We start from the raw sequence: 27282 nt of genomic DNA on the forward strand, positions 1-27282 counted from the left end.
TTTATTTCTAGTAGCTTTTTTTAGAAACCTACATTAGAACCTTTATAATATGGTTCAGTTTTTTAGAGTTTCTGTTCATTTGAAGGGTGTCTCTTGGGTTCTCTTGAATGTATTACATCTCATCATGCAATTATTCCAGTTCAGAATTTGTTCATTTTTAAAAATCATTCTTTGGTTTTAAGAGCTATTACATGTCTATTTCCCTTAATATAGGCCATGTAACACAGAGTAGACCAATTTTATTAATCAATCAGTTATTTTGTAATTCTGTGGATAAACTTCTATAGATTAAAAAGAAAATCATAGCTTGTGCTAACAACCCCTCTTTCAGTTCAGTCATCTACTACAGGGGTCCCCAACCCCCAGGCCTCATACCAGTACTGGTCTGTGGCATGTTAGGAACTGGGCTGCACAGCAGGAGGTTAGCAGTGGGCCAGGAAGTGTTACTGCCTGAGCTCCGCCTCCTGTTAGATCAGCAGCCACATTAGATTATCATAGGAGCACAAACCCTATTGTGAACTGTGTATGTGAAGAATCTAGGTTATGTACTCCTTATGAGAATCCAATGCCTGATGATCTGAGGTGGAACAGTTTCATCCCAAAACCATCTCCCCCACTCCATAACCACCTGCCTCCACCCCTCGTCCACGGAAAATTGTCTTTCACGAAACCAGTCCCTGGTGCCAAAAAGGTTGGGGACTGCTGATCTACTATAATAAACATTGTGGCAGGTATTAAGTGGCTTACACAACAGATTTAGTCCTCCTGAGATCATTTATATTATCTTTTTGCTCACCATGAGAATCAGGTATAAAGAATTTAAATATCAAAGTGACAGTTTTAGGCAGATTAAGTTCCAGAGTTACCTTACTGAAATGTCACATGCTAATCAGTTCAGAGTGTATGGCTAAATTATATACGTTTAACTTTGCAAAGCGCATATAATCCTATAGGTAATATAAAACTATTAAAAGATGCCAGATGAGGAAATCATATGGAGATAGACTTTTGGAAACAGTATTTTGATTTTACTGGAGATAATGAAATAAAGGGAGCTTACTGCTAATGAGTCAGGCAAGATGTGATAAAGGTGTGAAGTAATTCAATGACCAGAGGGATAAAAGCAAAATATATTTTACTAATAGAATGTCATGTGAAGTTTCTACCAATTACCATTTTATGATAATTTTTTTTTTTTTTTTTGAGACGGAGTCTCGGTCTGTCTCCCAGGCTGGAGTGCAGTGGCCCAATCTTGGCTCACTGCAAGCTCCGCCTCCTGGGTTCACGCCATTCTCCTGCCTCAGCCTCCCGAGTAGCTGGGACTACAGGTGCCCACCACCACTCCCGGCTAATTTTTTGTTGTTGTTGTTGTATTTTCAGTAGAGACGGGGTTTCACCATGTTAGCCAGCATGGTCTCGATGTCCTGACCACGTGATCCGCCCACCTTGGCCTCCCAAAGTGCTGGGATTACAGGCGTGAGCCACTGTGCCCGGCCTGATAGATTTTAAAGAATGATTATATTTCAAAAATTTCTTAAACTCACTTCTAAAAGTGTTTGCAATTTATGGTTTAAACATTCCTAGTCATGTATAATTTTTAAAAAAACAAAGCACGCTTAATATTCTATCAAGCAGAAAAAGGCAATATTATAGATTTTAGTACTAGCAACAATACAGAAAACAAGTGAGAAAATGATATTGTAAATGTTTCTTAGTGGTATATTTGGTGAACCAGTATGTACATGAAAGGTATAAGGCAACGCTTTCAGAAGAAAATAAAACCATATACAGTCAAAATACGTAATTTTCTATTGGTGACATCTATGCTGTGTAAATTGAGTCCATTTCTCTGTTTTTATACTGTGAATTTACTACAAGCATTATTTGTTTCTCAGTGCAGACATCAAATATCGTTTGGTAAAAAAGTCCCTCGCGTGCTTCAATAGTGATTTTCCTTAGGCAATTTTGTACTCTGTTTTGAGGTTGAATAACAGCATTGGAGTAGATTATTTTCCAGGGATTAAAGGTTTGAAAGATATTAGTTGCTTGCCAGCAATCATCAGTTTCCAGGAAGTGCTCATTACTGAATTTATTATTTTTTAATTAATAGAAAAAATTGTATAATTGGTTAGCACATGAATTCCTAATTCAATACAAAGTCAGAATATGTATTATATCATAGTTTCCTTGGGAAAGGAGTTTTTCACTGGAAAATTATTTTTAGTAAGTTTCTGTTTTCTTAAGCTGGGGATGGAAAATAAAGATAAATTTATCAACTTGCAATAATCAACATTCTAGGAAATAACCTGTTTCTGTTGAAAAAGCCCCAGGTCAGATAGATTGAGAAAGCCATTCAACTGCATCCTTCCTTAATTGGTATTCTATCCTGGCAGGGAAGGAAAGAGTTATCCTTTATTCATAGTAATTTTTCTCCTCTTCATTTGGGCTCATATTTGTATTAGGAAAATCTTTATGAAAGACACAAACAAATATAACAAAAATAACAAAACATGTCCTACAAAATGGATCTTTTCTCTTTCTGGGTGTAGAACCTTTTTCTTTTTCCAGCGTACTATGCTTGATTTCTGTTTTTTATTTTTTCACTTTCACTATTTTAGCTATTCCTCTCTGCAAAGTCCAAAGCAAGAAGAAAACTCAGATTAAATATTTATATTCAACTACCAAACCCTTCCTTATTATTCACTTCAGAGGGAGATGAGAATTGATAAACAATATGCACCTGGCTATTTAATGTAAGAATGGTAAATTAAATTAAACACACACATGAACACACACACACACACACTTCTTTCAGCATATGCTAAAATGTAAAAATGGTAACAATAATAACTTAATAAATTAAGAGTTAAACATACACACATATACTTCTTTCAGCATATGTTAAAATATAACAAAAATAACTGGAATAGTAACAGTATTTTAATTTCATTTTATATGTGTCCAATGTTGCCTGAAGTAACTTGTTCTAGTTACCATTGCATAACCAACTACCAATAATTAGTGCTGTAAAATAATCGTTTTACTGTGTTTATAGATTTGGTAGGCCAGGAATTCAGAATGGGCATAGTAGAATTGGCTTGTTTCTGTTCTATGGTATCCTGGTAGCTCAGCTGAGAAAACTTCAAGGTTGGAGAATGGGGCTACTAGGCAGACAGCTTGGGCTGCAATCATCTGAAGGCGTCTTTACTCATGTTTGGGGGTGGAAGCTGGCTTGCTGACTGGGACTGCAGCTGGGCTGTTTCCTGTTACACTTATACATGGCTTCTTCAAGTGATCTCTTCACATGAGCTACTTTGAGCATTCTTAGGATATGTTGGAAGCTTCCAAGAACAAGTATCCCAGGAAAGAAAGGCTGAAGTGTGTGACAATTTATGATGTACATACAGAGCATCACTTCTGCTATAAGTTATAGCTTCAGAATGTCACAAAGATATTAAGTGCAAGGGGAGAAGCCATAGACACCACCTGCTGAAGAAGTATAACAGTGTTCCTGAAGACCATGTGAGATGAGAGATATTGTATCATCATTCTTGGAAAATAGGATCTATCATAGCATTTTACTTTATTTCATATTGAGAAGATTCTATCCCTATGGATAGAATCTATCTTTATTTTCACCGAACCTGCCAGTCTCAATACTAAAAGATATTTTAAAATCATAAGTGAAAAGAAGGAGAATAGAAAATTCACTTGAAGTAACTTTCTTGACAAGAATAAAATAATAAACCAATTCAAAATCTTAACTTTAAAAACATACACAGTACAAAGCTTGCTATATTTTCCTCTTTTGCATCATCAAAGATTTCCCTTGAATTTTTTCTTTTAGATTTTTTGTGTCAGCAGAGTCCAAAAATAACACAATTATGAATTTTATATTAAGCCACCCACATACTCCTCTAAAAGAGTTTAGATTTCCAATCTTTTCCCCCGTATATGTACTGTATATATGTCCAATTCCAATTCTACGAATAGAAGCAATTCTACTTGTAAAAGCAAAGAGAAAATAACCATTATTGAGAATCTCTTATTTGTTATGTATTGTGCACATGCTATTTCTTTAAATGCTAATGCTCTGTGAAGTGGGTGGTATTATCCACTTTTCATGAGAAAGGAAATTGAGGCTCAGATAGATTTAATGATTCACTACACAGTGAAGACACATAGCTCAGAAACTGAATGAGGATGCAGGTCTATCTGACTCAAATGTGTAAGAATATGATTATTTGTCCTTTAGATTCCTTAGTCTATAAATTAATCATTAAGAGCAAGCTGACTGTTATAGCTCTAAGTTAATGAATAGTAATATGCAACTGGCTTTTAACTCTGCTGTTTTTACTATGTCTTTAGTGAGATCACTTCACCACATTTTTATGTAATTTTTTCATATATTCACACTGTTATTTCCCTCTTCCCCCATCATTTCCTCCTAACTCAACTCTCAGTTCATCACTAAGACTTATACATCATTGAGAAAACAGAAGTAATCAACCAGACATCCTCCATTTCCTAAACACTAAGTCCACAAAACTACTTGCATCTGTGTGCATCCTTAAGATTAATTTTGGCCCTCACAGACTTTCTGGGACTTATCTCCCCCTCTTTTCTAAGGAGTTTAAAACACTACTTAGCTTCTCTCTCCTGAAGTTTGAACCAGTCTCACTAATAAACTCTTCTCATTAACTTTAAAATCGATCCCAGTAATTTCTACAAGAAAAAAAAGTTTCTTGGTTTCACATTTTTTATCTGGATAACTACTTCTTTCTTTCTACTTCTCACAATCATACTCTCCAAGGGTTGATGAATCAGTCTTCATTTCCTGTACTCAGTTTCACCATGCCACCTTTACTATCTAACTTGCCCAGCTTCAAAGAAATTGCTATTGCTAAAGTCACCAGTGGCCACCATGTTGCCAATGGATGCTTCAATTGTCATTTAATTGCTCAGAAACTTTTGAAAAGTGTCTTCTAGTCTCTCCTTGAGGGATTCTTTTCTTTCTATTCTGTTGTCTTTTTTGACACCATATTCTTTCAGTTGTTTTTAGGGGATGGGGTGGGGTAGGATAAAGTGGGGGAGGCTTTTTCCACCTCTAATCTCTAAATATAAGAACTCGTCTCCTCAGAGCTTTGTTCTGTGTCTCTTTCTTCCACTACACTCTTGCCCCATATGTGATGGATAGTGTATATTTTTCCCCTTTAGATCCTCCCTGTATCCTTGTCTTAAGGCTCTGTGCCTCTTGAGATTGTTTGAAATTGGTGAGACTGATCAGTGGTGGTCTGTGTCCTCTGGCTTATGGTGAGGTTTGCTCAGTGTGAGGCACTGGAGGAGAATGGAGATTTGGAGAAGGATAACATTAGGGAATTTATTACTCCACCTCATACCCAGCTAGGTCATCCAAAAAGAAATATGTCCTGTTATCAAAGGAAATGACTCCTGTCTCAGTCCATTTTGTGCTGCTCTTAACAGAATTACTGATACTGGGTAATTTATAATAAACAGAAATTTATTTTATAACAGTTTTGGAGGCTGGGAAATCCAAGATCTAGGTGCCAGCATCTGGTGAGGGCCTTCTTGCTGCATCGTCACATGGTGGAAGATGGAAGGGCAAAGGGGCAAAGGAGCAAAGGAGGCTGAACTTGCCCTTTTATAAAGGCATTAATCCCATCTAGAAGGGTGGAACCCTCCTTGTCTAAATACCCCTCAAAGGTCCCACTTGATAATATTGTTACAATGGCAATTAAATTTCAACATCAGTGAGGGGGACAAATATTCAAATTATAGCTACTCCTATCAGATGACCCTCTATATACAGCTACTCTGGGGTTCGTTAGCTAAAATATCCTTAGTCCCTTCAGGATGTTCAATAAGTTTCCTACTATTGCTAGTTCAGGATACTACATTAGTCTCCAATAGCTTTCCTTACCTGTCCACATTTCCTAAATAATCTTTTCATTAAACTCTTAATTATCAATTTTAAGTGTGCCATCTGTTTCCTACTGGGATCCTGACATGTGGGATTCTTCACTAGGAAACAAACACCAAGATAGAGATAGGGATGCAAACACATATCAGATAATTATTCCTCTGAAACATAAAAAGGGGAAAAAAGCAAGCAGAGTTGGGCAAGGAAAGCTTTCAGACTGTAATACAAAACTGATGCTTGTGAAAAGAGAAGGGGATATGCAAGGTTGGTCAGAAATAGCCTCAGACCACAGTGCAGACATGATAAATTCTCAACCAGCCCATTGGGGAGCTCTGGAACAAATGTGGACCATTTAAGGGTCTCCATCGGACAGAAATATCATGGTCCTAGTACATACATCATCTTTTTGTTATTGATTCTTGTCTGGGAAAAGTGTGACCTCAGTTCAAAACCTAAGTTGACTTCTGAAGACAAGAAGTAGTACAGGTTGTCAGAAGTACAGACTGCTAATTGCAGTCTTTGCCCTGAATGGCAAGTTCTATTTTGAAGCAGAGCTTAGGGGCATAGCTTCTTTGTCACCACATCAGGCAAACAGCCATTCCCAATTCTTGAAATATCATCTATACAGGAAACTCATAATACTATACCTCTTATCTCTTATCTTAGCTCTAAGCTTAACTCAAAATCTACTAGTACATTCAACTCAGATGCATGATAATCATCTCAACTTTAATACATCCCAAAACAACAGAGTGATTTTTCTGTTCCCATCAATCCTGGTTCTATTCTAGTATTTGGAAATTGTTTAAATTCTACCTTTCCATTTCCCGCACTCAAGCCAAAATACAGGAGTCACTCTTGATCCCCTCTTTCTGCACAGAACTTATCCTGTTCATTTTCAAGTCCTACTTTAAAAACATGTCTTGAGTTCAGTTTTTAACCTTGATCTTTATTGCCATTCCCTAAAGCCACCAGCTCTCACACAATATTGGAACAGCCTCTTAACTGGTCTTCCGTCTTCCATTCTTGTCCTATTCATATCCACTGATTAAAGTGGACTTCTTAAAATATAAATCAATCATGTTAATCTCCCACACAAAAAAAACTTCAATGGTTTCTTAATTTACTTATGATAAATTGTACTGTCCTTAACATGGCCTCCAATAATCTCAATTATGTAGCTCTTTTTAATTTTTCCAGTCCAATCATGTGCTCCTTTACTTCTTGCTTACCAGGGTCTAGTCATAACTGACTTCTTTTGAGATCTTATAATATTTGTAGTTTTTTTTTCTTTACTTCTAAGTTTCTGCTCAGAATGTTTTTAATCTTCATTCAAGTTTAAAATTATTTAACTTTTGTCAGTTAGTTTAAATAAACCTGGCTCTCTGAATTGCTCTCTGAATCTCTTAAATGAATTCAGGACTTCCTGTTGTAGTGTTATAGACTTTGTTGCCTTTTTTCATATAACTTATCACAGTTTGCATTTATTTATGGGTGTAGTTGGTTTAGTTATTGCAGCTCTTTCCCCCTAAACACAATTTAATAGCTCACGTATCATATCTGTTTAGCATAACACTACATCCTCAGTGTCTGGCATGATGCCTTGCATCTCATTCATTGGGTCTCAAATTTAGACTTCTTTTTATGGTTAAATGAACAAGCAATTATAAACCAACCTATAGAATTTATATTCCATGTAATTTCATCCTACTTTTTCTTCAGCAATTCTGTAGTTTTTATTTTGGCTCTGCATCCTTTCCCATCCCTAGGATTTTTTTCTGTTGGAAATCTTACAGTTTGGAGTTTATGACCCCTGAGACCCAGTATACATATATTCTTCAGTGTGTCTTTTTTTTTTTTTTTTTTTTTTTGAGACAGAGTCTCGGTCTGTTGCCCAGGCTGGAGTGCAGTGCGCCATCTCGGCTCACTGCAAGCTCCGCCTCCCGGGTTCAGGCCATTCTCCTGCCTCAGCCTCCCTAGTAGCTGGGACTACAGACACCCACCACCATGCCCTGCTAATTTTTTTGTATTTTTAGTAGAGACGGGGTTTCACCGTGTTAGCCAGCATGGTCTTGATTTCCTGACCTCGTGATCCGCCCGCCTCCGCCTCCCAAAGTGCTGGGATTACAGGCACGAGCCACCGCGCCCGGCCCAGTGTGTCTTAATGTTTACTAACTTCTCTTCAATTATTGAAGTCGTGAAATCTGACTTCTAATAATTACTTATAAATCTACACTTAATGTGACTCATAGATAACGCGTCCAACCCAACAGATTGACTCATCTAGATATTGCCAAATGGCTTCTTCATGAGGAGGTTGATTTCTCCCCTAATTATAGGGATTGTGCTTTAGCCCAGGTACAATGGCCCAAAGAGCCTTCTTCAACTCTTCCAACGTAATTATTTCCTGCTACAAACTAAGCAAAGTGGCACATCCACTGACTAGAAGAGAAAGCCAGAATTAGACTGCTTGCTAAAAGCCAGCAAAGTGGATACCTCCTGACACTCATTTTATGTGCCTAAAGAAAGACTTCTGCAGGGGAACAGGAGATTTGTGAATGCACCGTAGGGAATCTCAGCTGAATATTGTCACAATCTTTCTACCCATTTACGAAGAGGCGGAGACAGTAAGAATGTGCTGCCATCATTTTCATTACCTTCTGAGGCATGAGATATAGCTATGCCTCTGTATTTAAAATTATACGTGAAACATTTCTTTTTTCATAGGCTTGTGTATGCCAGTTCAACTAGTAAAAAGATTTGACTAAGAAAAAATTCCTCACTTGTAACCCACCCTTATTTTTACTATTTAGCTACATGTTATATCACATGATGAGGGTTAGAACTATGAGAATTATGAGAAACCAATGGCTTACACTAGAAGAAAGGTGAGAAAGAGAGGATTTATTCAAAGCATTTTGATATTGGAATAAACCAAATCCAACAGCCAAAGTAAATTTACTTTGAGCCCCTCAGAGATACCATTATTTTGTAAATATCACTTGTCAAAATGCAAATAGGGGTAGATCAATCCAGAGAAGCTGTTCTTGTTATAAAAAGTGAAGACCTAAGTTGACCAGGTCATGCTAAATCAAAGAAAGTTAAGTGGTGTTTTTGTTAGATATTGATAAATAATTTAAAAATATACTTGGTGGTTATGTGTAAGTGTTGTTATGGTAAATTGGTTAGCTGATATCACAAGGCATCCCTTGGGAATGATGCTTATTTATATGGAGTTAGTTTTACTTAAAAAATTCACAAAATGTGTGAAATAATGCCACCCATTTTCAACTCTAAAAGCTTTGTACCTGAAAGTGCACTTCTTTTTTTTTTTTTTTTTTTTTTAATGCCCATTCAGTTGAAGAAAATGGATGTAGTCCCTAGGAAAACTGAAGCCCAGAGTGACTTCTGTTCTTGTCTCCTTTGTGCACTAGTTTCTCTTTCTCAACCTCAGAAGAATTAATCCTTCTAATTAATTCTTCCACTCAAACTTTTCTTTATGAACAAAAAGGAAATAAGTGAATTCATTCAAGAAATATTCTTTGACCTGTGACTATATACCAAGCACTCTTCTAAGCACCGGGAAAACAGCAGTGAACAAATGAACAAAAATTCCTGCCCTCCATGGGACTTACATCATGGAGTGTAGCACAGGATGGTGATGAAGAATCTAATATATAGGTCGGATGAAAATCAGGGGCAAACCTAGTACTTTTAGCTGCTTTGTCCTTTTTGTGAAATTCCATCAGGGCTCAAAACAACTTATATTTCCCCTAATTGTAGTGTGTGGAGACAAATGTTAAATAATATAAATAAATGAAGTATTTGATGTTAAAATGTTATATTCAAAACAAATTTAAAAAATGAATGAAGGGATGGTCTGTATGAGTGTGCAATTTTAAATTCAATAACAAGGTGAGCCTTAATACATGGTTTGCATTCCTCTACAGATCTAAGGATGGCAGTTCACCAGTCATTTTAAATTTGAATTTCTCATAATGAACTGGGGGATATTTTTTTTCCTTTCTTTCTTTCTTTCTTTTTTTTTATTTTTTTGACACAGGGCCTTGCTCTGTCACTGAGGATGGAGTACAGTGGTGCAATCAAAGCTCACTGCAACCTCTACCTCCTGGGCCCATGCAATCCTCCCACCTCAGCCTCCTGAGTAGCTGGGACTACAGGCATGTGCTACCATGCCCAGCTAATTTTTGTATTTTTGGTAGAGACAGGGTTTCTCCATGTTGCTCAGGCTGGTCTAGAACTTCTGAGCTCAAGTGATCCACCCACCTTGGCCTCCCAAAGTGCTGGGATTACAGGCTTGAGCCACCGTGACCAGCTGGGGGATTTTAATTAATTTCAGAGCAGGTAGGCAGGTGGAAAGATATAATTAAGACAATTATTACAATTATAACTTATTAATTAACTTGTTGTTGGTAATTTGTCAGACAGTCCTCAGGAATCATCCTAGTTCATGACCATCCAAGGACACAAAGGGGGTTTTGGAAATGGCCATGTTAAGAAAGGGAGAGAGCTCAGGGAGCGAGTTAAGAAGCTATCACAACAATGCAAGTGAGAGAGAAAGGAACTCAATGAAGATACTGACATTTCAGAAATGTAAGAGTGATCAGGTTTCTGGTTTTTTTGTAGTCCTTTTGTTGTATCTTATTTCCCTGAGGATAATGCCCGACCCTCTTTATTTAGTATTGAAATCCCTTCAAAAACAACCTATTGCTGGTTTCTCTTATGGACATGTGCTCCAATCACCTGTATTTACAAAAACAGGTGGTGGACCAAGTTTGTTCCCTGATTAGTTATTTGCTTACCCCTGTCTAATTTATGTGGGCCTCCTATCCTTAACACATAGCTTCCATATTAAAGTTATCTACTTAGTACAAGAAACTTCTGGATTTGCAGCCAACATGTCACCATTTCAGGTAGTAAGGCGGAGGAAAAGAATAAAAGGTTGAAAGGGCACTTGCCAGCAAATATTTCCTCTGATAGAACTTTTCTATATGCTTCACCAACATCTGCTTACATCTCATTGGCCACTTCTTCATGTAAGGAACCTAGGGAATGCAGTCATCTAAACAGAATTATTTTCACCATCTTTCTCGTTACCAAGTAAGCAAAAGAGAATGGATACTGGGTGGGCTTGGAGCAGTCTGTGCTACACCTATCAGATTCAGTCACCAGTGTCACTTTCTCCATTTGTCAAAAGGGGAGACTATTAGCACCTACCTCACAGAGTTGCTTTCTGAAGATTGAATGACCTAATACAGTAATTTGATTAGGAGACTGCCTTTCGCTAGCTGTAAGCTCTCAATAAAGCTGATACATTGTTGGAATAGCATTATTTTCATCTTTTTATGTTTTGATCTTTGCTCTATCTTCATTGCCTAGAAAGCTTTCTGGCAGACAGCAAGGCTCAACAAATATTTGAATAAACAAATAAACTATTGTTATTACCAGTTAAGATTTTTGCATTGTTGCCAATTAAAAACTTATTCTGGCTCACTTAATCCTTGACTTTAAAAAAAGTTATTAAAATCTAATTAACAAATAATAATTGTATACATTTATAGGGTACAGTGTGATGTCTTGGTATATGTATACATTTAATCCTTTTTTTTTAGACAGAGTCTTGCTCTGTTGCCCATGCTGGAGTACAGCAGCATGATCACAGCTTACTGCAGCCTCAACCTCCTGGGCTCCAGTGATTCTCCCACCTCAGCTCCCCCACTATTCCCCCTGAGTAGCTGAGACCACAGATGTGCACCACTACATCCAACTAATTTTTTTAAATTGTTTTTTGTAGAGATGGGGTCTCATTATGTTGTCCAGGCTGGTCTCAAACACCTAGGCTCATTCCATCCATCTGCCTCAGCCTCCCAGTGTGCTGGGATTATAGGCATTAGCCACCTGCCTGGCCTTAATCCTTTATTAAAAGAATATCACAAGCTTCTGAAAGTGACAAGATAGCTGGAGAGTCAGGTTTAGACAGGAATGAGTATCCAATTATTTCTGTTATGATTTAGGTACAGCTGTTTTCACCCTGTCATTGAATCACTCCACTCAACATTTAAAGCCCTGGGAGGCAGGGTGTAATGTGTCAATGTGACAGAATCATCTGTCTCCCTTTGGTTAGAGGACGACAGAACACATCATTTCACAGTCCCACCAAAACTGCCTGTAACCGGAGAGACACAGACAGTTAGGATGAAATTAGTGTGAAAGATGAAATCAGCAGAAGGAAACTGGGTGGAAGATGTCCACAATTGTCATTGCATATTCCCATTCTCTTTCACTTGTGTTGCTTCCCCAAACCCATGGTTGCCCCTGGGAGAGAAAAAAGAAAAGATATCCAGCAGTTTGGTCTCTGTGAGCACATCAATATCATCATTTTCCCCATTGTATAGTAAACTACCATATTGTAAAACAGAGTGCAGGGATGTGACCCCATGAGACCAAAAAGAGCAGTTTTTAAAGACAAGGATGACAGGATTTGACAGTGAGGTCCTGGGGTTGATATTGGAAGACAGTAAAGAGATGTTGAAGAAAGGCAAGGCACTAAGACCAAATGAGTCTTGTCTGTAGAAGTAAGGTGACTTTAAGTAATGACATCTGTGTAAATAAACCTTGCAATGATTACAATTTTACAAAAAAGTAACTCCTACTAAATACTACATTTTCTATAAAGAATACAGTGCCAATCTGGCTGATTATTGAGCAATTGATTATAGTCTCTGATAAAAATTTTGAAACCAGATGGTTTTTCATTTTGTTTGCCTTTACAGATATAGCCAGTGAATGTAGGTCCATGACAACCTAGAGATTTATTTTAAAGTGTGATTCACAATAGAATCATCTACTGTCATTACACAAGTCTTTCAGACATTTGGAATTGCTTTAATTTGGCCAATCTTTTGAATTTTTTTAAGTCATAAAACTAAAACTTAATCTTTATTTGGTTGCTAGAAAAAATTATATGACTTCTCCAAAATTAATTCATATGATTGGAAATATATATACAAGTGCTGATGAACATTCCAAGCAATTATTGGCAGTCTATACTGTAAACCAGCAAATCATATGTATAGGGAGCTAGAGAGATTATTTTAGCCTCCTTGGATAATTTAGTTCTAGATTTTATATGTAATGTTTACATATTAAAAAATTAGTACAGACTGATAAAAATGATACCACTGTCTACTCTTGGAATGTGGAGTTTGTAAAACCGGACATAAAAATGTACGTTTATGAAAATGTACTTCATAAGATTCTTTTCACAATTTGTACTCTTAATTTATATGATTTAAAAAATATTTAACATTCAACACCTTGACATTTTTTCCCTTTGTGCAATCATGTTAATCTTTTGATCTTGATCTGCTTTTTTTTTTTGCAGTTCTTTAACACATTATTGAAATTACAAGCACCCAAAGCAGTTTCATGTGGAAAGATTGCATATTTTGAAAGCCTGAGGTATTTTATCATGAAACATGCCATGTGGAATCTTTGAAGCATAGACCTCTGCGCAACACCTGAATAAAGAATCTTTTACCTGGTATGTGACAGAGCTTCTCACCACCACCATGACAAACCAGGAAAAATGGGCCCACCTCAGCCCTTCGGAATTTTCCCAACTTCAGAAATATGCTGAGTGTAAGTATTCGTATTGATATTATGAGATTATTTGACATTTGTGCTAGACAAAGTATCATTTATTTATAAGAATGGATCATAGATCCTGTTCATCATGGGGATAGATCCAGCTCTGCCTTTTGTGTTTACAAGTCAGGTTGACTTGAGACTACCTTTTTGACACGAGAGAAAGGAAAAGGTAAATTAAATCAAGTATCACATCTTGAAGGAAAGAAACTAAAATGTTAGATGCAAAATTATTCTTGGAAAACACTCTAGCTGTAATAGAAATAAAGCAGAGGATGAGACAGCCTAGCAAAATGGAGAGTGGTAATACTGTAACAGACAGGGAGAAGGACAAACGGGCGCAGAGAGTAAGAAGAAAGGAAAAAGAGGAGAAAAAAGCAATGCTGTGCTTGAGACAGTATGGTCTGACTCATAGATATCAAGAGGGAGGGAAAAGGGAGAGGTGTGTGTGTGTGTGTTAAAAGAGAGTAGGAAGCAGGGAGTCATAGATACGTTATGGAATTAGAATCAGAGGTTGTAAAAGAAAGAGGCGTCAGGACCTCAAGTTAGGACCACATAACTTTTTTAGTGTGTGCATTGATACAAGTGATAGGCTATGATCATTCACTTCACTGTAAGTTTTTTTTTTTTTTAAATTGTTTCTTTGCATATGTAGAGTAATATTTTATTTATAAGAAATTTGTTTTTATTCTAGATTTTCAGGAATATGTCTATTTCATAAAGTGACTTTCAACTATAAATATGAACAGCAGTTGTGTCAGGTGTTGAAGAGAGAAAAAGAAACAACTAATTAATAGCAGGCACCAAAAGGCTTGGAAAATGATGAGTACAGAAAAAGCAATATATAGAGAATGCAATAAGAATGGTAAGAATAGAAAGAATAACATGGTGACAGGGAGAATAAAATGCAAGAAGTGGAAAGGAGAAAAAGAACCAAACAGCACATGATAGTGAAAGAGGTAAAAATTAAGGCATCTGGGCAACTTATGCAGAAAGATGTTGTGGGATATAAGAGATATGTATCAGGAATGAGTTGGATGATATTATAAAGTAGAAGCAGAGAAAAGGGTTAAACACATATAGGGACTTAGAACATGAAGATAGATGTGATGGTAATAGTGAATACTATCACTCACATTAATTATAGAGTACATATTATGAGCCAGAAACACTAATAAATGCTTCATGTATATTATCTGAAAAGACCAGTTTCAAAGGTATTCTAGAAGCTTCCTAATCTGTGGATTGAATGAGGGTATGAGAATGCTGCTGGGTATTTGTAAGGAAGTTCCAAATCTATAATTTCATAGGCATTTAAAAAACTTTAAAAAAATGCCTATGACTATTGACTGAGTCAATAATAATAAAAATATGATTACAAAATACATGATATTTGGAAATTTTGACATAACTTATGGTTCTCACACTCAAAACTGTTTAGAGCCTCTGAATGTACAATATATGCATTTATCATATTACAAATATTTACATTTAGGTTTTGGAGGCATAGGCAGAAGGATTGCTTGAGCCCAGCAGTTCATGACTAGACTGGGCAAAACAATGAGGCCCTATCTCTATGGAAAAAAAAAAAAATTAGCCCAGCATGGTGGCACGCACATGTAGTCCCAGCTACTTGGCAGGCTGAGGTGAGAGGATTGCTGGAGCCCAGGAGGCTGAGGCTGCAGTGAGCCATTGAGCCACTGCACTCTACCATGGCTGACAGCCAGACCCTGTCAAAAAAAAAAAAAAAGAAGAAGAGTAAAGAAAATTTAGTTCAGAATGGCCTAATTCTTCTTTTTCACTTGCAGTCTTATACTCAATACTTTCTAAATTGGTTAAAAATTGATTTGCCTATGATTTCAAATTTCCATATGCTCTGCTCTTTGCTGCTGTGGTAACCCAATCATTAAGTAAATATTTCTGAGCATCTTCTTTAGAGTGAGTTTTCTGCTTGGTGCTGCAGGATATGCAAATATGAAGTGATATGTGTCCTCCCTTCAAGGAATTTATAGTTTAAAGAAGGCTAGAAACTAATAGATAAATAATTCTATGTCTAGCCAGAACATTGTATGTGATACAAGCAGACTTTAAGGTTATATGGGGTTTTACAATTCCATTGGAGATAGGAAAGGAAAGGGAAGTCTTCATACAAGAGGGAGGATTTGAAACAAATCTTTAAAAATTAGGTTTAAGGTAAATGACAAAGGAAATGATATGGATAAAAAGGAAAATTTAGCATAAATTTGAGGAAGGGAGGTGAGGCACTTTTAGCCCACCACAATTGAAGGGAGTGAGTGAAGTCTATAAGAATGAAATGGTATCAAAATATGCCATACTTGAGTCAAACAATGAAGTCATTGTACCGTTATAAGTGGTAGAGTGACAGAAACAATGTTATGCTTCGAGAAGTTTACTTTGACGACTGAGAAGATGGTATATAGTGATGGAAAGATGCTAGAGACTAGAGACTAGTTAGTAGGGTATTGGCGTAGACTGCATAACATAGATCATGCAAAACGACTGGAAAAGTGGGGATTCAGATTTCATAATATTGAAATTAACAGAGGATATCTTGGAAAATAATAAAATACAACAACTGACAGAGAGAGAGAGAGAGGAAGAGAGAGAGTGATCTGAAATTTTCCTCCAGCTTTAAAAGAAGGGATTATGGTGATATCTGTCAAGTAAAGAAAGCATTGAGTTTGGCTTAGGTTATGTTGAATTTGGCTTGTTTCTTAAAATATATTTTCCAGTGTTTGAGTACTTATAAGAAAAGTTCCTGTATTATATGAAACATTAATATTAAATATATAAATTATTGCTATGATAGCTAACGTATTATTCATAATTGCTATTGCTCAGATATAGAAATTCCATTTGAATTGATTAGCAGAGAGACATTTCTACTAATTATTAAATGTATTATAGGCTGCTACTTATATTTCATTGGCTAATGAATATGGAGGTACATTTAATTATATCATAAGAATGCACAAATTAGTAATAAATTTGTGAAAATTCCTAAAACAAGTGGTAACAAAATTATCATAAATGTAAAACTCATAATACACTGAGACAAAGATCAATGGATATTCAGTAAATTGGTAGTATGAAATGTCACATGGAGTGTAAGAGCATTATTAAAATGGATTCTATGAGAAGACAAATTAACAGATTAACTGTGACTTTTAAAAAAATAGTGCCAATTCCATGATTATTATGCTCTGTTTAAATAATGAAGACAACATGAAAAGTGCTAGATTTACTGCTGCAAGGACTTTCCTGAATTTTTAGGAAACAAAGAATATCATGATTAGAACGTATTCTTGTGTAATAAATTGCCAGTGCCAAAATAGAACAGGAAACAAACATCATCCTGAAGATGATAGAAGTCATTCATTTTTCATACTGTTCAATATGCATGGTCAGTTTATCGGGGGCTTTAAAGATTAGATTTTTCATGTTGCAATGCAGTATTGGTGAGTGACATTCCTCCATACTCTATTAGAAAAATGATACAATGTATTCACTTTCTTGAGTTTAATTGATTTGTATCTTTTAATAAGAATTTTTTATGTGCATTAAAGAAGTATAAAAAATCGAGTTATTGATTTAAAGTTAAATTTGCAACATGCTAAGATTATATTTGGTATATATCAAATAAGTGTTTTATTTGCTTTCATGGGATAAGGTGGGGCTGTGGAACTATTGGGCAAGATGAGTGAGCTCAAGGGACCCCAATTCCAGCAAAATCAAATCATCCAATGTTGGACCTAGAGAATACCATGAAGATAATTGTCTCAAGTTATCTGATTTTACATTTTCTCCACAATTGCCAGAATGCACCCTGTAACTATGATTGTTCTCCTAAACGCTAGGCTGTTCTTAAAAATAATTAAGGATAAGTATGGTGATACTGGCACAGCATTCCTGGATAGGTATCTAGCCTACCAGACAGCTTGTGTTTAAATACTGATCCTACCATACTTCAGATATCTGACTTTGGGTAACTTAATATATCTGTGTTTTATATGGAAAAAAATATGTCCAGTGCTGTAAGTATTAAGTTGAATGAATTAGTATATATGAAGTATGAATTGGTATATATGAAGTAATGAGAGCCGTGCCTGGCAAATTGCTGGTGATATGACTGTTTACAATTATTATCTTACTAGAGAGGGAGTGTGTTCTTCTGGCTCTTTGAACATATTGTTGATGATCAAGTAGAAAAGAGCCACAGTTTGGAGCATGAAGAGTCAGTGTCTGTTTTTCTGCCACTAGATTAGACTCTTCTCACAAGGTAGAAGCTTCTGGTGTAATTGGCAGCCTCTGCTCTGTGTTGTCCCTACAAATGCGGAAGGCAGCTGATATGGAGCCTGCTGTGGCTGCCTACAGCATGCTGTGACCGCGCTCCGGTTTAGGGTTTCAGGCTGAGTCACTCCATGGGAAGCATTTTCCTTGATATGTGGGAGAGGAGTATAATTTTCTTCCTCACTCTTGATATAAAGTCATCCAAACTGTTTTTATAGGATAGAAAGCTCTCACTCCTGCCCTTTACAGAATTAAGCTTATCACATTATTGGTCTGTCGGTGCTTTCTGCTGTGGTTCCATGGCACAGCAAAGGGTTAAGAAACTTCTGGGCTTTTCATGGATAACAATATTTTCTGTGTGAAATCTACGTGATATTTCCAAATGATTCATTATCTGCCCACATATTGTCACTTAGGGTTAGCTTTTTATTTGCTATATATAATGTGTGTTATATAGCATGCAAATTATTTTTGAAAAATACTGTGTTATTATGGTGGGAACCTTTCCAAACTTTCATAAATTTCATACAGTTTATAGCAGCTGGCATTGTGAGGAGTTGCAAAATTACGGTGAATTTGTTCTTTTCAATAAGGACCAGTGTGCATAATGTTTGGACCTGATGTGCAGTTTCTTCCATTGCAGTGAGGCATGTGGTGTGACTTAGTGGAAAGAGCTTTGGTTTTGCAGGCAAATATTTGACGGTATGGAATCCCAGCCCTGTTTTCTACTTATTAGTGGTATGGCCTTCATAATGTAACATAAACTACATGAGCTTCAGCTTTCTCACTTGAAAAAGTAGAATCCCACCTCAGAATCTTGTTGTAGGATTTAATGAGACAATAATCAGCATCATACTAAATAATGGATTTTTAGTGCCTTACTGTAAATAGTATACAAGTGTTAACTCATTTAATCCTTGCAGTAAGCCTCAGAGGGAGACAAATTATTGCTGTTTATGGCAGAGTAGCTGGACCAGAACTGTGGCACAATAAGTGATAACAAAGGTCAAAACAGTAATAATTTGTTTATGTTTTTCATGAAGATTGATATGTTAATAAACAGGTTCTTAGTCATGTTTCCAAAATAGGAAAAGCTAGAATCCAGGATTCAGATAATATGATATCTCAGTCATGAAAGGGGAGAGAGAGAGAGAGACTTGACCTCCTCACAAGTGTGTAGTCAATTTATTTTTCGGCAAATTTAGATCACACGGTAGCCCTCTTGCCCGTTTGTCATGCTGAGATTAGCTTTTACTTCTGTCCTGAGCCCTGTGTTAGATTGGCTCTATTTTTGGGAGGCCCAGCCACTTATTGATAATTACCCTCTTTGTATGAGACAGAAGGATAAATGGCACAGGGCCATTTCGCAGTGTCTGAGAACACATAATTTGATGTCAGACAAAACTGGGTTTGAAGGCTTGTGCTGTGATGTATACTTCAGTTTCCTCATGGAGTTGCCTTGCTGATTAAATATGGAAATGTATGTGAAGTGCTTGGAATTCAATATATTACTGTTATAATTAGGATTGTGATAGTGGTGGCTGAGGCAGTTGAATATGAAATGTGGACTTTTAAAATATTTAATCCTTTTCAATTAAAACACTTATCTGAAATGTTTTGACTTACCGGAAATGTCTTGACTTTACCCTGACACTTGGTCTGAAACTAGAATCTGCAACTGTTTTAGGTAGGTGCATGTCTCTCATTTCTGATTCTTTCTTCTGATTCACACTGATTAACTCAGCAGTTCCTGGCTCTGACCCAGATTGTATTTCTAGAATGTATGTTGGCTTCATACATTCTTTTGCCTCATCTCTGGCTCTGGTTCCTATTTGTTGTACTGCTTCAGACACAACTTCCTGTTGGTGGCTTCTCTGTGTCCATATGTCTTAAATCTTTCAATACCTAAATTTTGCAATAGTAAAAGAAAAAAGTAACTATGAATGTCTAAACTCCCATAATTTTTGTGCCCTAAAGATGCAAAATTTTGGGTAAGCTCTTTTCAGACTTGACCCCCCCCAAAAAAATCCATTTGAGTCCAATTTATGGTCAAGCAAACATTGATACTGAAGTAATGGCATCTGTGGAATATTGGTCAAAGTGAGCCAAATCATGCCATGTCTGAAAAATTTACAAAGTCTCAGTCGGCTAACACGACAGAAGTTTATTTTTTGCTTATATTACATTTCCAATCTGAGTCAGCAAGTGGTTTACTCTCACATTGTCTACAATGAAGTCCCAGTCAGATGCAGCAGCCATGAGCTTTAAAAATTGGCAGTTGCTGTGACAGAGAGAGAAAGAGAGAGAGAAAGAGAGAGAGAGAGAGCACTCATGACTATGTGCTGGCTCTGAGACCTTCTCCCTGGAAGTGATACGCTAATATTTCTTTGGCCTAAGCAATTCATGTGACCATATTTAATTTTAAGGGAGCAGCATTTCTTCCATCCACCCGGTGCCAGGGGAGAACTGAGATATTTGGTGAAAACTACTAACTTGGCCATTATCACAGGAGTAAAATAGAACCTACCATTTATCTTGGGACATTAGCCAAGTCATCACAATTTCTTCATACTTTCATTTCATACCCTCAGTTTATACTGAAGATAATAATCCCTACCTATAAAATGATAGCTCTTATTTTTTTAGTAATATTATTATAACAATTTATAACAAAAATTATCACTAAGGCTTATGTATCTTAAGTTGATACTTTATCCTTAACTCAATTATGGTTTAAAGGTTGTGGTTCACTAGAATTTTCCAAGTTTCCTTAGTTACCACTTTCCACATTATTATAGGAAGTGCCACAATAAATAATAAATAAATAGAATACACAAGCTAGAGGAACTTAACTGTACTCATTATTCAGCAGCCTGTTTGGAGAGACAGATCCGGTGGCAAATGATGACAAAGCAATGAAATGCATTCTCTGAATGTTATGTATGCAAGATTCTTGGAGAGCTTTTAACTCTGCACATATGGGTAGAAGTTGAGAGTGGAATGGGCTTTTAATTTGAATAGAAAGTATTGAGTAGAGGTGGGGGAAGCAAAGAGACTCCAAGCAGTTATCAGAGCATGTGGAGAAGCAGGAATGAATGTTACATGTCAGGGAAGAACTTGATGTGTGTGTTGTTGTATAGACATATTTGTATATAAGCATGCATATGATGCATGTGTGTACATGGGCATGAGTCTAAGCACTGAAGGTAAGGCTGAAGAATTTAGCAATAGTCACAAAAAGTGGGTCTTTAGATGCCATTGGTAAAATATTATCCATCAATATTGCCTAACAATAAAATGAACACACACCTGAGAGGAAGTCAAGCCCCTCTCCCCTTTCCTGATGGAGATGTTAAAATCCAAATCCTAGAGTCTAGCTTTTCCTTTTGCTGAAACATGATTAAGAACCTATTTATTAACAAATCAATCTTCATAAAAACACAAACAAACATAAACATAAAAACATAAACATAAATCTTCATAAAGACATAAACAAACATAAACAAATCAATATATTCAATATTAATTCTGGAGATAGTAAAATATCTGAAGATATTGAAGATTTTAATTCTGGAGATCGCAAAATTATAAGATTTAAAATTCAGAAAAGAAGTAAATAAATTGTATCTTTGGTGAAAAGGAGACTAAAAACCTATTAGGAGATTATTTTCCTAGGGCAGCCTATTGAATATGTGGGGTTCCATGAAGGTTAAGGCATTGTTAACAGAGAGAGAGATAAGTACATGTTACAGGGAGTATCTAGGGGCAGAATGAACCAAATTCAATCACCAATTGAATATGCAGACTAAGGAAGAAGGATGGGGCATTTCAGCTTTTAGAAGTAAGTCAATGTGGTTCACCCAATCCAGGAAAGGAAAACAAAAAGAAATAATTTAGAGGGAAAGTAGAGTGATTTGATTTTGGACGTATTGAACCTTAAGTTCACAGGTTATCAGATTGAGATATAAATTAGATACTTGGAAATACATATCTGAAGCTCAAGAAAGAAATCAGAGCCAGACATATAGAATGGGCGTGCCTTTGCATTGTGAGTAGTTATCAAATCATAGGTATAGATGAGATGGTTTAGTGGAAGCAGATTGAGCAAGGAGAGAAGGATGGAGATGAAACTCTAGAAAGATTTATTTATAAGACAGTTGGAAGATGAGATCTCCATGAAAACAACTGAGAAATTGTAACCAGAAAGAAAGAAGAGAATAAGTGATTGAAAGTATTCCACAATCCAAAGAAGAAATGTGTTTTCAAAAAATGAGATTGAACTTGAGATAATAACCAAAACGCATCCAGAGTATCATTCAGAATGTCATTGGTGATTTTAATATGGATTTTTTTTAAAAAACAATAATAGATGAAATGGATGGAAAACAGGAAAGACAGAGAGAACACATGTAAGCTACTCTTTATATAATTTCACCATGAAAACAAAGTGGAAGGATTATAACTAAAGTAAACAGTGTAAACAGAGGGATTTTGTTCTTCCGCATAGGAGAGAAAGACCTGTTCACAGGGGACAAGTGGAAGATTTAAAACAGAAAGGAAATCATTTGTGACAAAAGATTGTGATCCTAGGGCCAAATCTTGATTTTTGTTTTTGGTTTTATTCAGTTTGCTTGAGTCTACATCAATTGTTTATTTCCTTAACTTATTAGTTTTGGCCGTCAGCAACTTATGTAACCTTTTCTAAACTTCAGTTTTCTCAACTGTGTAATTAAGAAAATAAAAAAGACTATTTCAAAGGTTGTTATAAGACCCAAATAAAATAATGCGTGGAAATACATTGTAAACGGCAAACCACCATATGTAAGTTAATTATTGCTTTCGTTGTTATTATTAGGATGTACTGAATTATTGTTCTACTATCTTTTCTTTTTCTATAGTTCTATATCTTGGCTTCTCCGAGATATATTATTTATTGAACTTTGCAATTTGCTTTGATGAGACTATGTGAAAAATGTCCTTCTGCTTATAGTGGTCTGATTTTCTTCTTTTACTTCTTGGAACGTAAATAAACGTAGTTTATCTTCAAATCCATTAGGAGCAACGATTATTTTCTGATACTCAAATATTTTCTGATACTGGTATTTTACAAGAAAGACCATTGCCCAGACTGTGGAAGGTCTGAGATAGTTCTGTAATAACTGTGTAATAAGATAGCCTGCTGCAGATCCTCGGATGCTAGGAGAAGACATGAGACTCCTGGCTCTGAGACAAAGAACTGTATTAATTATGTCATAGCAAACAGCATGTACCTCATGTTTTTTTCTGTTCCCCTACTTTAGTTTTATTGGGAAACATGAAAAGGGCCAGGTCACATCTGCACAAGCAGAGAATTGTGTCAGGAGGAAATCCCCAAATTTAGGGAATGTGAGTCTTTTATAAAGCATAATAAACACTTCTTCTTTTTGCTTAAGGGAGAGTTATAATCTCTGTCTCCCAAGGTTGTCCACTACAAAAACATCCTCGGAATGACAGTCTGGAACATAGGCTGTAGATGCTTCTGCTTGTGAAATGTACAGAAACATGAAGGAAACATTGAGAATTATCTTTCAATAAATATTAGCATATAGTAGCCATTAGCATCATTATCAGTGTCCAGAAGGTAATCAAAATACATATTTCCCCATCAGGTTGCCTTTTGTTCCATGTAAATATATCCTCAGATTTGTGCACAGAAGTCTCCTTGTCTTGGTCTCTCACCGTTTTTTTTTTCCCTTTGCCCTATGACTAGGTTCTCAGATACATCTTATTTATGCCCTACTTTTTCAAAGTAGGAGATTTACTCACTTTTCTATATTTATCCAGGAAGAATGAAGGGGAATTCATGTAATTGCTGTGTTTAGTAGAAGCTAGCCATGAAAAATAGTCTTAATTCTTCCATTTCATTTAAAAAAACTGAGACTCTTAACACACAGATATTCACACACATGCATGCACACATGCACACACACGTGCATGTGTGTGCACACAGTTTTTCTTACAAATATTAGTTATCATTAAGTTATTTTCAGTACTTTATTATAAAACGAACATAGAAAAATAAAGAATTTGGGGCAAGAGGTCAAATGGCCCTAATCCAGCTGCAGTAACTCCTTTTGTAAAATGCCTTGAAAACTCTTCCAAGTGAATGAATCTCTCCAGCAAGCCATTGATATCCCACATGGTGTCATAGTGTCTTTAGAGCAGGCTGTGTTGCTTTTTGAGTGACTGCAGCTGTCAAGTGATGAAAAACTTCTAGAATATTTTTCAAGTTAGTTTCTTACTGAATCAAGACAATCCATTGTCTCTTGAAACATACCCCAAAACTGAGGTCAGTGGAAAATGAAAGATTTGGGGTAGGATATCAGGAAAGGAATAAAATGCTAGTAACTACAGCTTTGACTTTGAAAGGAGAGTTCCCCAGATATTTACAAAGTTCTGCTAAATATTTCTGGTTTACAGCCTTCCTATGGATATTAGAGAATAGTCATGGTATTTTTTTTTTGAAATTTCTGCCTAATAAAATTATTTCTCTAGAAATGGGCTCTTAAAAGCTCTGCCTTAGTTAGAAGGAATTCAGAGAGGAAGTCTGTAATGAACAAACTCCCACAGCATCCATGGAACAGAGAGAATAGATTCTGATTATTCATAGGATATGATTTGGTATGACTGCTGTAAAATTCTGTTACTAATATCAGATTAGCTGTTTCTAATGGGAAAAAAATCAACACATATAATTTTTTTAAAAAGTACTGGTCAGATGCATTTTAAATAAACCTTCCTGTAGGGCACATTTTACTTTCCATTCTCCTCCCCATACTCATCTTGCAGGTGCCAGAATTAAAGATAATGGTCCTTAAACATTTTTTATTTCCGGGGCCAGAAATACTGCCCAGAGATCTCTAGAGCCTTCTCTCTTCCTAGGTATCAGATGATATCCAGTGCCTTCTCTCTCCCTTGGTTTCAAAGACATGAGGCATTGCTCTCAGCATTTCTGGGAAGTATTTCTGAAGTAGCAATAACTGCAGCCACAAGCCACTTATGAGGCACTACTATGTGATACCCCTCAATTAATAATACGTTTTGTCTTTTCCAAAGCTGCTTTCTAGTGAAGGCATCTTGAAGGATTTTTTCTTCTATTGGCTGCCATAATCATAGAGTTCTGTGTTAATTTTCCTCTTGTTACCTTATCTACAGTATGATCAAAAAAGCATGGAGTTCAGAATTTAAAAATAACACCATTAACATAAGAATTGCTTCACACAATCCCTCAAAGAATCCATCTTGGAGAAACAGACATTCCTAAAATGTTCACTGATAAAATTCCATGTATCCTAGAATTGCATATTGCTCCACTGTTCCTGAGTCTACATTTCACAAAACATGAGAGAGCTTTTCCTCCTCCCTTCTAGTTTCCCTGTCACAGATTCTTTCAAGTGCTTGGGTATCTAAAACCTTCCAGTGTCAAAAAAGCTTATACTTCGTGTGTGACTTCTTTTCCCGACAGCCTGTAGGCTGAGATGTCTGAAAATTTTCTCATGGTACTTTCTGACTTCTATCTGATTATACAAGTAGGCACAAAGGCATTTAAGGGGAGCATGATAAGATGTCAGACACTTTCTTCCGTAAGTGGTAATGAATAATGGGTCAATACCAAAAAGAAGTTAGAATTTGCAGACAGCACTGGTAGCAGAAGGTGGGGTGCCTTTTTGAAGAGAATGCCATGAGCTTGCCCATGATGCACCCCTACCCATGAAGGTAAAGATTGGAAATTCTCATTCCAACCGTCTAACACATCCACCAACCTGTCAGCTTTCAATAAGACACATCATCTGAGTTGATTTATGATCTTTGCCTCCTGAACAATTTCTATTTTTTTTTCTAGGTTGTTGATAAACTTCTGACTTATATTCTTGCTTAGCAACATTAGTTAGCAACATTAGTCTGGTTGCAAGTTCTGGCTCCACGTGTGTCACTTCTCTGATCTCCTCTGGCAACTTCAGGGGCTCTTCAGTACAGTTTGCCCAGGTGCAGATAATGTCCTACATTCAGACTACTGAGTGTTATGTCAGTAATCACTGTGGGAAAATGTGGACACTGATGCCCAGAAATGGACTAAATAATAATGGTGACTTGAGAGTCTTTGTCCAGAATTTGTCTTCATTTGTTAATGCAGAAACTTTAGACTGCTTACACTTTTCTCGGAGTCTTGCAAGATAGGAGCTCCAGTAGTATGCTATTGCCAGAACCCAAGCAAATCCAATACCATGACATTTTGTCCAACTCTAGGAAATAATTCCTTAGAAGTATAATTTGCTAGTATGTACTAAATGTTCTTTCAGATAGTACTGGTAGCAGGAGGTGGGGTGTCGTTTTGAGGGGAATTCATGAGCTTGTCCATGTTGTTACACCCCTTCTCACGAAGGTGAGGATTGGAAATTCTTATTCCAACTGTCTAAGGCATCTACAAATATGTCAGCTTTCAATAAGACACATTGTGTGAGTCGATTTATGATCTTTGCCTCTTCAACTATTTCATTTTTTTTTCTTGGTTGTCAGTAACCTCTGACTTCTCATCTTGCTTCTGTTTGAATTAATGTAAGTCACAGGGATGCTCAGACATCTTGGAGAGATTTATGTTGTCGGGCAGAGCTTGGCACTAGGCTATATATTACTCCCACCAGCTCTTAACTGAGTCTCAATTGGTTCTATTTTCCTAAGCCTTCCTCTCTAATGTCCTTTTTAAAAACTTTCTAGTATATCACAAAATTACATTTATTTTATCTGCTCTTGTCTAGGTTGTTAAGAACTTGCATAAGTATCTTGGCATTTTCTAAACTACTGAAGATTTACTTTATAAACTACTGATCACACAGACCTCAGCAAAACAGTGGTGCTGCCACCTTCTCCAAGTTTCTCTAGATTTTCATCCATAAGCCACCTCGAAGCTGACATTCCAGCCTCCCACATTTCACATTCATTTCAGAGTTCATATTTCTGTTGTGTACCTACTGCTTGTTCAAATTTTCCTTCCCTATAACTTTCTCAATAGCCTGACAAATATTTTGAGTTTTCAGTGCCAAGTGACATGTAGCAGAAGCTATGCTACTTAGCCCTCATTGTCTACAACACAGGGTCTGTGTGGAGATTACCCAGATATTATGTAGACCACCAAACTAAACCATACTGCCCATAAGTCTTTCTTCTCCATAAGGCGTCTCCACATTTTAAAAATAAACAATGCACAATAAATAAGGGATAAGTTATTCTATAACAGGATCCTTGACCCAGTATTTCCTGGAAGAAATTTCTTTGAGGGATAAATCTGATAAACATACATAATATGGGTTAGTTATGACTTTGGA

The 27282-nt window shown here is 36.4% G+C and overlaps 1 protein-coding gene across 14 annotated transcripts in view; it reads left to right on the forward strand.

Annotated features, from left to right (window-relative positions):
* DGKB (diacylglycerol kinase beta) overlaps positions 1 to 27282 on the forward strand; it is a 738724-nt gene that overhangs the window by 48634 nt on the left and 662808 nt on the right. For all 14 annotated transcript variants that reach the window (XM_054495969.1, XM_054495971.1, XM_054495977.1 and 11 more), the window contains one exon: positions 13347 to 13603. In XM_054495969.1, coding sequence (XP_054351944.1) covers positions 13534 to 13603 — 70 coding nt within the window. In that variant the 5' untranslated portion in view covers positions 13347 to 13533. The remainder of the gene's footprint in view (positions 1 to 13346; positions 13604 to 27282) is intronic.

The sequence above is a fragment of the Pongo pygmaeus genome, chromosome 6 (genome assembly GCF_028885625.2).
Source record: "Pongo pygmaeus isolate AG05252 chromosome 6, NHGRI_mPonPyg2-v2.0_pri, whole genome shotgun sequence".
Lineage (NCBI taxonomy): Eukaryota > Metazoa > Chordata > Mammalia > Primates > Hominidae > Pongo > Pongo pygmaeus.